The sequence below is a fragment of the Rhyacophila brunnea genome, unplaced genomic scaffold (assembly GCF_057557595.1).
Source record: "Rhyacophila brunnea isolate RB1 unplaced genomic scaffold, BYU_Rbru_1.0 scaffold_13, whole genome shotgun sequence".
Classification (NCBI taxonomy): domain Eukaryota; kingdom Metazoa; phylum Arthropoda; class Insecta; order Trichoptera; family Rhyacophilidae; genus Rhyacophila; species Rhyacophila brunnea.
The window spans coordinates 27,006,773-27,020,459 of record NW_028232785.1 but is presented as its reverse complement, the minus strand read 5'-3'; the positions used below and the strand labels follow the sequence as shown (position 1 = coordinate 27,020,459).

The 13,687-nt window shown below is 39.5% G+C and overlaps 1 protein-coding gene across 1 annotated transcript in view; it reads left to right on the top strand.

Annotated features, from left to right (window-relative positions):
* Dcr-1 (Endoribonuclease Dcr-1) overlaps positions 1-13,687 on the top strand; it is a 71,107-nt gene that overhangs the window by 17,244 nt on the left and 40,176 nt on the right. The window contains exons 9-18 of the mRNA XM_085940614.1: positions 59-1,491; positions 2,136-2,266; positions 2,356-2,460; positions 3,619-3,742; positions 5,473-5,612; positions 6,111-6,252; positions 7,058-7,163; positions 7,260-7,531; positions 8,668-8,847; positions 12,429-12,648. Of these exons, the coding sequence (XP_085796740.1) occupies positions 59-1,491; positions 2,136-2,266; positions 2,356-2,460; positions 3,619-3,742; positions 5,473-5,612; positions 6,111-6,252; positions 7,058-7,163; positions 7,260-7,531; positions 8,668-8,847; positions 12,429-12,648 (2,853 nt within the window). The remainder of the gene's footprint in view (positions 1-58; positions 1,492-2,135; positions 2,267-2,355; positions 2,461-3,618; positions 3,743-5,472; positions 5,613-6,110; positions 6,253-7,057; positions 7,164-7,259; positions 7,532-8,667; positions 8,848-12,428; positions 12,649-13,687) is intronic.

The following is a 13,687-nucleotide window of genomic DNA, read 5'->3' as shown; positions in this document are numbered from 1 at the left end:
TCTTTCTGTTTCTATTATGGTCATAATCTACACATAATTCTGGTTTCTTATTTTTCAGGACCATACGGGGCGGATAAAGCGGCATTCTCCCTTCTCATAAAAATCGAAAAGCTGAAAGTCAAAATCCCATACGAGCGTCATTTTCTTTTGCTGTGTCTGGTGTCGTCCGTTTTGGTTCAGATTCGCGCCGCGGCCGAGATGGTTTTCGAAAAATTAGACACGGAACAGGAGAGAATCAAAATTTTCACGACTCCGAAAGTTCTGAGGCTCATCGAGATATTCAGACTGTTTATACCCGACGACTCGGCCGATAAGAGCGTAAATAATTCTCCGATGCATCATTTTAAAGATAGGAAACTGTGTACTCCTAAAAATGTGATAATAATCAGTGATTGTGTCAAAAAAAATGGTCAAAATGTTGCCAAAATCGAAGAACATCCAAAGAAAAATGATGTTTGTAATGTTACAGAGAAAATCGATTGTCATTCTGATGTTTCACTGTCAATAAATGTGGACAAAACAAACATAATTGAAAAAATAGATAAAATTGACGATTTCAAAGTTTTGAATTTGTTGATTGAAGTGAAACCTACCATCGATAAAGATGGACAGTATGATATAAACGTGAGTAATGATTCTTCGGTAAATTCACGAGTTGACAATACGATGGAACAATTGAACAGGTGCGATTTTAAACAATTATCAAACAGGCTTAAAAAAAGTTACAATTCCATATTAGATAAAGTAGATTCCGATACTTTGGATTGTTCGGAAGAGACTGTGGAAATCGAAGAAACAAATGATGTCAGGATCAATTTGAATGCTGATATACATTCCGTTGATAATTTTAAAGATGGCTGCGTAAACGAAATAAAACTCGGAGAAGAAATAAAACTTTTGGAAGATGAAAATTTAGTGAAAAAAAATCAAGATAAAATTAATGTAATTTTAGAAGATAGAAATGATTGTATTATTAATGCTGATAGTAATGATGTATTAAAAATTCAAATTGGAGAAAAAGTAATTATTTCAGGAGCAAAAAAAGATTTTGTAGAAAAATGTAAAATTAAAAAAAATTTACAGAATGAAATTTTGACAGAAGAAATCGGATCGATTGCTGAAATTAAAATCGTTTGCTCAAATAAAAAGTCTAGCGGTGGTAAATTGGATGACGCAGTGGCAAAACATCTCATCGAAAAAAATGACAAAAATCTTATAAATTTGGATAAAAAATCATCTTCCACTTGCAAAATTGACGCAATCAACAGAATTGTGACACGAGAACAAACGGATGTTGTCAGATTTCACCAGTCTCCCCGGAGAACGAGAACGGACGGCAGGGGCCGGGGTCGGGGAAGGGGCGGTCGCGGTTACCACAATAATCAGAACAGGCATTATCAGTACGGGGCCAATAATGATCCTGACGCTCTGTGCGGATTGGTATTTGTCGAAGACCCGCTCATGGCCAAAATTCTTTGCACTTTAATCAACGTAAGTGTGTATTTATTATAAGTTAAAAGTATTTATCTGTCTCAGAATGTTAGCCACTCATCACAGTTCACTATAGAAACTGCCATTGTTTTAACCCGGTCACTGGCTCAATAGCCAGACTGGAAACCCGCAGAGGAGTGCTGACATCGATCCACGCAACACGTGGATTTGGTCGTCGCCGCATTCAGATTTTGCATCGAGTTAAAGATAACTACATCATCTGCCTACTCTAAATCACACGGTCTTTCTTCACATGCGTCTGATGCGTCATCGTGAGGTGGGTGTATCCTACCGTCGGGATTAACCGTTTTGTCCATATTAAAAGAAACGATGCGAGTACACAGCCTTGCTTGACTCCTGATGTAATTTTGAAGAGGTTAAAAAAATGATGTTCTCATTGATCTCATGTAGCAGTCGGCCTACTAATGTTTATCTATTACTAAAAAAATGAAGCATTTTAAAGTGAATTCTGATGATTGTGGGTTATATTTCCATTCAGTGCAAATGACAAAAAAATAATACACTCTTTTTTCGGTATGTTTCTGAAATACTTTAAATTAACCAGACCATACATATATTACATTATCTCGCAAGAGAGTATCCCAATGATATAGTTGGAATAATAATTGTCATCTTAATCCCAGGAATACTGCCATTCGGAGCCACAGCTAAGATTTGTGATGGCTCAGTACACGGTGGACAAGGTTGCCGATCCTGTCACCGAGCCGAGAGACGCAGAAGTCGAGCACCGGCTGCAGGAAGAAGTACTTAAAAAGTATCATTTTTACTTATTTGCCTCTGCATTTTTTTATTGTTCTTTCTCTCCATGCGATAGTTAATATTATTATCTTGTTTGTATTAAAGATTTCGAATCCACGAATGCAATATCCTCGTCGGAACATCGGTGCTTGAAGAGGGAATGGATCTGCCGAAATGCAACTTGGTCATTCGATGGGATGCGCCTACGGGGTGAGTGAAATCGTTGAGTCCATAAGGATTGAATGAATCTTCCGATTTGGCCTACCTCTATCTGGCTTTGTCGGCTTAGGACCATAGACTTGGTTTTAATCTCATTTACATACTAATCACTAAGGCAGCTGTTTCCAGAAGTTTGAATATCTTCTCAACAGTGTGTAAGGATTTGCCCACAATGTTGAAGTCATCTGCGTAATTGATCAGTTTTCTTGGTTTGTCGACTAATCGTCTTGGTTGTTTCGTCATGGCTGAGGATCGTGACCACCTTGGGATTTTGTCATCTTTTAAATGACCTAGACTTACCACTCGATCCTCTACTTTTCTCAGGGCAGAGTGAAGACTGCCCCCAGTCAGCTCCTTCATTCGGTCTCTCCAACGTACCGATACTCTTCCTCTGCTTCACCTTCCCTGAAGGCTACCCAAAACCACCAGTCTCTCCAGGTTATCCAGCGCCGAACAATATGTCCAAAAAACTGCAGAATCATATTGTCTGAAGATGCTGATAGACAAAATCCGGATCGCAAAAAATCACTCCAATGGAACACTACAAAACTCAAATCAATTAGAATTTAAATTCAAATTCCATTAAGTACCCTTAGTCGATAGTATTAAAACCGGTTCTATGCCTTCAGCAACTTTTCTCGCTCTACCATGCTGTGATCGACAGGCCGCACATACAAATTTCACGAGTTATCTCGTCTGACTTTAAACTTAAATTACTAGCCACTGTCAATTGATTTGCATTAACTGAAAAATTAAACCCATCTTGACATCTGTTTGAATAATTATAAAATACTAAGCCACAAATTATCGGTATTACAGCGATTGTAGTAAGGGCTTCGCTCCACATTCAACTTGTGTCGTTTAAAATCTGCGGCCCGTCAGATGGTGCCGTAGTAATATCGTGATGCATAGAAAAGGTTAATATTGTATATTTGTGTTTATCTGTATTTCACAAATTTTCTGAACAAATTTGATTGCAGGAAGCATCGTTGCCATGTTAGTCACAGTTTTAGTATAGCCTATCATTCTAATTCAATCTATGCATCAGGGCATTAATAATTTTTATAGAATTAACTTATTGTTTGAATCTAAAATTGTGTTATAATTCTTGTTGTTTTTTTTTTTAAATAATTTGGTTTTGTTCTATAGATACCGCAGTCACGCGAGGTGTCGGGCGAGAGCCAGGGCGGCAAGGTCGCTGTACGCGATGCTAGCGCCCCCGTCGTCTTCCCGGCTTGTTTCTGCGCTAGCCCGCTATACGCACGTCGAGAGGGTAAAGACATCGTTTAAAAATTTGTTTTTATTCAACTCTCATAAACACACTTCCAAGCGAAACGAGGACCTTCAGTAAAAAAGACATGCTGGGCATAGCGCGTAAGAATAAAAAATGGAACAATTGAATAATGCAATAAATAAGGGTGCGCGATCTAAGGGAGTATGCTAAAAGCCCTAACCTTATCACTGCCAGCCAATTTTTACTAGGTGGACACTTGTAGACCAGCTATTTTCGGAATAAGATAAATCCTTTAAAAAATATGAAATAGGAACGGAATGATAAATATTTGTGAAAACTTAGCAACACAATATGTTTATCAAGTTTATCGTGAATATTTTCACACTAAAATGATAAATATTGTTTAGAAAATATACACAGAATGTTTATTCAGAAGTTATGACGTTTACAAGAACCGGCGAATATATTCGTCTGTGGCCTGATGCGACATACATGCTTTGACGAGTTAATTCGTCCGTGGCATGGATCAGGTTAAATAAAAATGTGCAGGTAACATATCTCAAAGAAGTGACAATAGCTGGACAGTATACTTATTTGTCTTCATTGAAATAAGAATACAAATTGCAGATGGTATTGATTAGTTTTTAAAGTGCAATTAATCCCTACCTAAAGCAAACCATAATATAATATTATCATCAGCGGGGGTCGATCCACTGCTGAATAAAGGCGTCCCGTAACTCCCTCCAGTCTTCCCGGATCCCAGCTCTTCGCTGCCACATACGTCCACCGATCTTTTTGAGTTCATCCATCCAGTGGGTTTTAGAGCGTACCTGTGAACTTTTAGTGCCTCTCAGATAGAATGGTGTCAGATTATTCTGGTAGTGTAGGTGGCTCACTTAGGTGTTGCTATCATTATTTTCAAATGACACTAACACCGTTACAAAGTGATTTCGCCATCTGTCCTTCCTCTACGACAGTATGACGGCATATGTCCAGTGGTTGTCCATTCGCTGAGCGATATGTGTAGCTTATTGCCATTTCATATGCTTTATGACCTCTATCACATCATGAGCCTGCTTCCTTATCCACTGGTTTCTTTTGTGTTCCTTCAGCTTAATACCCAACACGCACCAGTCCATGCTACGTCACACAAAGATTTAGGCTTCAGCCACATAGGTCGGTGCTTCGCTAGTGCTGAGCTAGGTGTTATGTTTTCTACTAAAAAACACTACTGCCACATTGCACGCTACGTGCTTAGGTACAAATTCATTTGACATTTGGGAGCACTCAAGTCAACAACGATATGTCACTCTCAAAACTAACCAGAAAGCTACTTCTCACAGAGAATTTAAGTTTAAAATTTCGAAAGTCTCAAATTCGAACTTGTTGGGTGCGTACTGTCAATTATTCATCCCATGCGTCATTATTCATTACCTCAAGATAAACGGTGTTTGACGTTTGTCATACTGAAGAAACATCCGCCATCTTGGTGTGGCCATAGCGATAGTATAGTGTGCGTCTGTTCGCTAGGATATGTCACCTAGCACGTAGCCACTAAGCAAGGCACCTGCCTATGTGGCCTTAGCCTTACATTGCGAGTCCATGTTTCACGCATTTGTTTGAACACTTTACGCTTAAGACACAATAGGATGTCATTTTTAAAGATAAGGCGCCCAAATGCGCTCCTTGTCAGTTTGATTCTGTGAGCAATCTCTTCATACGTACCACCATCAATTGACATTTGGACTTACTTCTCTTTTGTATTACAGATGCTTGTGAAGAAGTGTGGCTGGAAGGAACCGGGAGCATCAGAGGAGGCCCATGCTGCCAAATTCGGTCCACTCGTGGAGCCCTATCGACCTTCCAACGCTGCAGTCACTCTGTCGACAGCTGTGCAATTACTCAATAGGTAAACAATTATTACAATATCTAGTCTTAGCCTTCAGCGACTGGCTTTTCGTGTTTCTATATTATTAATCCGTTCTTCGAATCGCCTGCGCTTTGTAGACGATATTGTTGTCTTTGAAGGCCTTCAAAACCGTGTCCGGATACTTGTACGTATACAGTTCGCCGTATCACACATAAGAAACCAATAAGGAAGCAGACAAGAATACCCAATGTGATAGAGGTCGCTTATCAGATGAATTGGCGATGGGCTAGAATGTCGCTCGGCGAGTGGACAAATATGCTCCAAAACCCGCTTGATAAAGCTTGGTGGATGTACGTGGCAGTGAAAAACTAGGGACCGAGACGAGTAGGGGAGGCTTTCATCCAGCAGAAGATCGACTCCTGCACACCTGCGTTTAACTTTGGCCACAATTTTTTTTTTAATCAGTAGACATTTGTTTTATGAAGAAATGAAGAATTGCTTTCGATGTTTGATGCAAGTTTCTATTTCCACCAACAGATACTGCGCGAAGTTGCCTTCAGACACGTTTACCAGACTAGTGCCGCTTTGGAGTATGGAATCGATAGAATACGGCGGTCGGGAGCTGTTCATCTGCACCATTAGACTGCCGATCAACTGTCCATTAAAGCATCACATTGTGGTGAGTGAATTAATATTCTACGTCACATAGCGCAACCCACATTGTATTGTAGCATGTCGCCTACTGTCACGATGTCGCGGCGAAAATTTAGTCTATGGTTTCGTCATTTTGCAGAATATTATGAACGTACACCATCTCGTAAATTCACTGAAGAATGACACTGATGAAGAGTGCCTACTATAATGTATTAGTAATGTGAATTATTGTTAATTGTTAATTGTTAACATGTTAATTTCAATTAAAGCTTTTTTATAGTCTAATACCGGCCTAAGAGTTAATACATACACCTCTTCTTCGACGTCGCTACATCCCGGGGTGGGATTTGGCCTCCACAACCGCTCTCCACTCACTCCGGTCTCTCGCCACACTTCTTCAGTTACCGGGTCTTCCTATATGAAGCCAGTCCACTTCTACGGTGTCAGCCCATCTCCTTGTTGGACGGCCTCTGGGTCTCTTCCGTTGGGGTAGCCACTTCGTCATGATCCTTGGCGCTCTAACTTCAGGCATTCTCTCCACATGTCCCGCCCATCGTAGTCTTTGGGACTTACAGTATCTTATGATTGTTTGCTGTTCAATCAGCTCTTCCAACTCGTGGTTCATTTTTATTCTGTAGTTCCCATTTTCCAATGTAGGTCCAAAGATTTTGCGGAGTATTTTGCGCTCGAAGTCAGCTAATTTGTTTTCCTGAAATACGTACACCATTATAATGTAATCGTAGCCTGTAAAAAAACAGACCGTCATCGATTATTATTATTGTTACAGTTTTGGTTTTTGAAAGTCTCTTATAAAGTGATGCATCTCCTAGGGTCACCCGATGCCCACCAAGGTGCTGGCCCGCAGAATAGCAGCGCTGCAGGCTTGCCGGGCGCTCCACCGAGCCGGCGAATTGGACGACGATCTTCTCCCCATCGGTGAGTGTTTCGTTATTTTTTCACAACACTTTGTTTCAATTTGAGTGCTTATATTAATCACCTTTCAGTTGTAATACGCAATTTTATTATCAACAGGAAAGGAGAGTTTCCGTGCCCTCGAACCGGACTGGCTGAGTCTTCCTCCCGCCTCCGACATAAACATATCGACAACGGTCAATAATTCATCGACTGCGTGTCCCGAACCTTTAACCGCAGTCAGCGGTGTGGCCAACGTTAATTTGACTACGGGAAATAATGCGACCGCTACAATTTCGGCCACTGATAATTTGGCCATCGGCTGTACTGTAAATTCGCAGATGGAACCCAGGCCTGGCACTACGAAGAGAAAGCAGTATTACTACAAAAAGGTTTACATATTATATAATTATACGGCCATAGTAATAAAAAAAGATATTATTACATATGAAGCGCTGAGTCGCTAAAGTGGCTCCTGAGGGTTTTTTGAGTTTTGAGTATTGTTGATTTAATATAGTATGTAAATATTTTTATAAAGACCTTTAAGGCGATTATGTTAATTAATTTATCATAATTATTATGGATTCGCTTAGAAAGTCGTCAAATGATTCAAAAATAATTTTCAATTAATAAGGGTCCCAATAATATTAATTTTTTGACACAAATTAAAATTATGTTAAAAACTTTTATTTAAAAATCTTAATTACATCACGCTTAATATTTAATATTTACGGTATACTTAAAAAAACGCATACGAAACTAAAAATTAATATCTGACACCACTGAATTATTCAAACTATAGCAAAAATTAATGTTTGGAATGCCCATTTTCAAATACTTTTCCTGGCGTAACGCATTACATCTCCAGCCAGCTGGATTTCTCAAACGCTTCCTTGATTCTCCTGGTTGAGATTCCCTTACACTAACTAATGAAACATCCATTATTAATTAATAAAAACAATCAAATAGACGAAGCAAAATCACGACTTTCTCACTGTACACACGTGACCAATTTGACACGATTGTATAGAGAATTTAAAGTACGTTTAAAATCAGCATTTGAATGTCGGCGTCTGATTGGTCGGTTATGAAGAGACAATTTAGCGACTCGTTATTTTTTCAAAGAGCGCGCTTGGCGACTCACGTCAATATTTATTTTGATTTTTTGACGAAATTGGAAGGATTTTGAAACTCTCAACTGGAAAAGTTGGCAGATCTATCAATATAGCACATATGTACATTCAAAACTAATTTTATCAAAAAATCGCCAGGAGCCAGTTTAGCGACTCAGCGCCTCATATATAAGTTAGAGTTAATAATGTTCGTTGTCAGCGTGTGTTTGCCTTTTGGTGAGTATACACAGTGCCTGAGATGCCGAAAGACGAAACTCGTGTCACAAAAAACGACTCAAATGTAATAGTACAAAACTTAAATCCATTAGAATTTAGATTATTACGTCAATAAATTCCGGATCTCTACTCATTTGAACAGCCCAAATTCATCCGATGCTTTGTTCTTTTGATTACAGGTGGCACGTTCTCTAAGCGACTGTCGGCCGATAGCGGGTGAACTTTGCCTGGCGTATTCTTTGAAAGCGTGGCTTGCGTGTCCATTACCGGAGAGACATAACACCAGAGGGAGAAAGCTGCATCCGCCTGAAGCCTATTCTCAAGGTCTCGCCATTCTGACTACGAAAGCCATTCATGAGGTTGGTGACAAACATAAGTCCAGTATGACAGAAATATAAATTAATATATACATAGGTGAGTTGCATTTAGTACATACAGATTTTGAGAGAACTCTACACTTCTACAATGACATTTCACTCTATTTTCAGATTCTCTCAATTAGTTAATTACATACATATCGCTCCAAATTTTTTGTAGTAACGTATTTGCACTTGTTAATGGGTGTGATTCCCAGGGTGTCCGCTGGGTGTCATATTTTTTTTTTCAAAAAGATTTATTATACAGTCGAACTTGGTTATTACGATCACGGAAATAGCGAGATCTCGGACGGAATGAGGAAACATTCGTTGACATTTTAGTTTATGATTTTCTCCATACATTTATTCACTTACTTCTCGGGTATACCGAGCAAAACTGTTAATGTGTCGATCGTTTAAAAACAACATTTTCGACCCTAAGCAATAAAATCCGACCAGGCAGTTAACTAGACTGATGCCGCCGGGATCGGATTACGTTTATGACACTAGTTAAGTGTCTAAGTACCTAATTGGTGTTTTCGACAACAACATTCAAAAAGTATCCACGCATTTGGTTGAAATTGCATGTAAAAAATCCAAGCTTTGTCAAGTCAGTTCGTACCTACCAGCACCGGCGGCTCAGCACTCCATTACAATAAACCAGGGTTTCCCAAACTTTTCCAGTAATGGAACACTTCGCAAACCCGGAAATTTTAACAGAATACTTAGTTTATTTTGTAGGTTATTTATTAGCGCAGCAATTTTGGAAACTGTCGTTAAACTGACAAGATTTGTCAGCCGGTCAGTTAAAAACATCTTTTTCATGCGTACGGTGTGAGAAAAGATGATCCTCCGTCTGTACCTAGATCATGCCCCCCACGTCCCGAAACGGGCCCCCAGGCTAGTATCTTTGGCGGGCCCCTGACTTATCGCTAAGGTTAAAGGAAATGTGACGATCTACAGTTGCATATTCCAAATGGTGTTCGAGGTAAAATTAAGGGTATTTTTTAGCGATTTTTCGTATTTTTAATACACCCACTTTTATGTTGATATGCACAATAATGGACATGTCAAATATCGACAATAATCAAAAATTGTAAGTACTATGGCAAAACCACATACTATCAAATGTTAGTTTGCTTGAAGTGAAACAGCATTTTTTTACTGTTAGTGCATGTTTGTGATGTGTGTTTATCTCACTTGGCTGGTCGATTTCTCAAGCCGGGCCCCCAGGCTAGAGGCCTGTCAGCCCCCACCCTTGTGGGAGCCATGACCTATCTAGATACTTGACGTCATAAACATCAGTGGAGATTGATCATCACTCGCCTTTCAATATAAAGTAGATTCTTTAATTATTTTACTTCTACTTAGTAGAAGATCTTTAAATGTGTTGCAATGTATAAAACCTTTCCAAATGGTCGCGGAACACCTATTCAGGATCGGTGGAACATTGGTGTTCCGCGGAATATTGTTTGGGAAACCCTGCAATAAACAATTTCTTTTGTAGTTTATGATTGCCATGCTTGTTTGATTGTATGCATGGACGGATCCAGAAGTAGAATTCAAATGCAGGGTAGTATATCAGAATCTTTTGAGGTGACAGCAGGACTAAAACAAGGCGACTCCCTATCACCAATGCTGTTCAACTTAGCTTTAGAGAAAGCCGTTTAAGAAGCTCTGAAAGCAGAAGGTGGAGTGACCCTGAATGGGTCCCATAAAATATTGGGCTACGCAGATGATTTGGTGGTGCTCGGAGAATCTGAAGAAGAAGTCAGAGATATTTTCACTCCTCTGGAGGACACAGCGAAAAGGTTGAACCTACGAGTAAATGTGGGAAAGACCAAGTATTTGAAAATGACAAGAGGCATTGAACCTTCTGGAAACATTGGAATAAGAAACTCCTCGTTCGAGAGAACCTCTCTCTTCAAGTACTTGGGCTCCAACATTACCTCTAAAAATGAAATGTCCCTAGAGCTCGCTGACCGACTGAGAAGTGGAAATGCTGCGTACTTCGCGCTGAGTCGTCTGTTCAGTTCCAAAATGCTGTCCATCAAAACGAAATTCCGGGTGTATAACGTAGTCATCAAACCGATCGTCATGTATGGATGTGAAACGTGGGGTTTAACGGAAAAACAAGAAAAGGCGCTCCAAGTGTTTGAAAACAGAATCCTCCGGAGAATACTTGGACCCGTCAATGAGAACCACCGGTGGCGCATCCGCACAAACGCTGAGCTCTTCGACCGATACCAACCTAGAATCACTAATATTCTGAGGTCAAGAAGGCTCAGATGGGCGGGCCACGTTGTACGATCTGAAAGATCTAGAACTCTCTATAGGATTTACAAAGGCACACCAGCTGGCACTCGACCTCTTGGCCGCCATCGACGGAGATGGGTGGACAACATTCAAAGGGATGCGGAAAGGCTGGGGATAGTCAACTGGGAAGAGAGAGCGCTGGACAGGGATGCCTGGAGAAACGTTGTGCAGTCGGCCATGGACCTGAACGGCCCCTTGCGCCAGTTTAATAATAATAATGCTTGTTTCGGGGATTTTTACGATGGTTTTCAGATTTTTTATGCTCTATGCTTAAATAGGACGTGGCGCGAAAAATGTTATATAACGATATAATGCGTATAACAAGCAATTTCAGCCGGTCCCATCTTCCGCGTAATAACCAAGTTCTACTGTATTATATTTTCCAGTAGTGTTTTTAGATTATGCATGTTCAATAAAAGAATGTTACATTATTATATCTTTGAATATATAATCTTATATCGTTGAATAAAAAAAATTGTTCATTAATTTAATAGCATGTACAAGTACGTCACTACAGAAAAATTTGGAGCGATCCTGATGACGGTTAGCAATTAAGGTGAGTCAATACTTTGATTTATAATAAAAAAGCTGATTGCCAATTGGTAACGCAATTTAGAAAACACTTTGGAGAGTATTCTAAAAATCATTAGTTTAATTCATCGCAATTAGATGAGATGCCAATATTATAGTGGTCAGTGCAGATGGGCGCGATTCCCAGGGGACACAGGTTCAAAACCTGCTGGTTGTTGTATTTCTCTGGAAGACTAGAGTCTAAATGTGTCACTAAATTTCAAAACCCACTATAACACTTTTTTGAAATAATTAAGATATATATATCGTTGGATTCGTTATTAAAATCTCTACAATATGATAATTTTATCGCCTCTTTCAAAAGCCGCTACGATTAACTGTCATTTATGAAACAAAATCAATGTGTCTATCAAATCCCGCTATAACACTACTGAAACATTCAAAAACCTTCTTAGTTCAAAAAGTTTTTATTGATTTTCTCAACATAATGAAAAAGTGTTATAGCGGGTTTTGAAACTCAGCGACACAAATATAGTAATATGAAAGCTGAAACATAGATATCTGATTATTAATATTAATGATTACATTGGTTACAAGTAATTTCGCATTGCAGATTCATTTATAGCAACTTGACTCTATTTTTCTCTGAGATTTATTTATAGTCCAAAATGTGATGGAGGGGAAATATTTCTGCTCAGAACATACTAATGTATATATTATGAATAATCCGATTTCAGATTCCGGTGTTCCCTATGTTCACCCGTTCAGGGGAGGTGCAGGTGAGCCTGTCCAAGATGGAAGCGAGGGTCCGGCTGAGCGCGAGGCGGGCGCGACTGGTGCACCGCTTCATGCGCTACACCTTTGCGGACGTCCTCAGGGTCAGGAACCATCTTATGGTGTTCGACGCCAGGGGAAGGGAGAAGGGAAACTCGTACTACGTCGTGCCCACAACCAAAGGTGACCTTTTAAATTAACGCAATTTAAAATGACAATGAAAAAGTGGTCCATTTTTATAACTTCAATTTCATACATTTAGGCCGTCCTCCCAGGGAGCAACTGATATCCTAAAGAACTGAAACTAAAATTCCAACCAGTATTTAGCTAATGTATTTCAATGGCGGCTTGCTGACGACTGCTTGCGACATGCTAGTCGCGCTGTCTCTCAAGTTTCCAGTCACCGTAAAACAGTGGTACCAATATGAGTAGATTCGGTGAAAAATCATATTTTATTACCAAAATTGGTAGCATTGCGTAACAAACATCATGCTATAAAAACCATAACAACCTAAGATGTCAAAAGTACAAGATAAGCAAAATTGAAATAACCTAATTGTATTCGAGTAAACGCAGCAGCATGCGTGTTGTCAGTTTTTTGTACAAAACAGCTGATGGTCCAGTTAGACAGTTTGAGGTTATGTGATTATTATTTAAAGTGGGTTTAAGTAGCGCCGTGTGCGAAGCATCACATTGGTCAGTTTATGAGTTCCATCACCAACCAGTTCCGTCAGATTTCAGTTGCGCCGTGGGAGGAGGGCCTTATGCTCCATTTCTGTAGGAGGTCCACTGATTAAATTAGCTACAAGTAAGTGACTACGCATTACAGATTCATTTGCTGTGTACATACTTCATTTATTTGCCAATTTGCGCATATGAAAATGCAATCCGTCTCGATGAGTGTATAAGTAGCCAATAATACTACACTTTGGCATTATAATTATGAAATTTTTGTAAAACTGCTGTCACATTGCGTGAATAAGAAAATGGGAATGGCAACTGGGCAATGTTCATATTTGTGTAGTTTACCAACTTAACCATACTTCATGCGCTTGCTATATAATTTCAAATGTCGTAACAGAAATATCTCTAATATTAATACTTTCGACCGAAGGTACTTGATGGAATTTGAATTTAAATTCTAATGGATTCAAGCTCTGTACTATTCCATTTAAGTCGTTTCTCGCGACCCGGGTTTCGCCTTTCAGCATCTTCAGGCGTC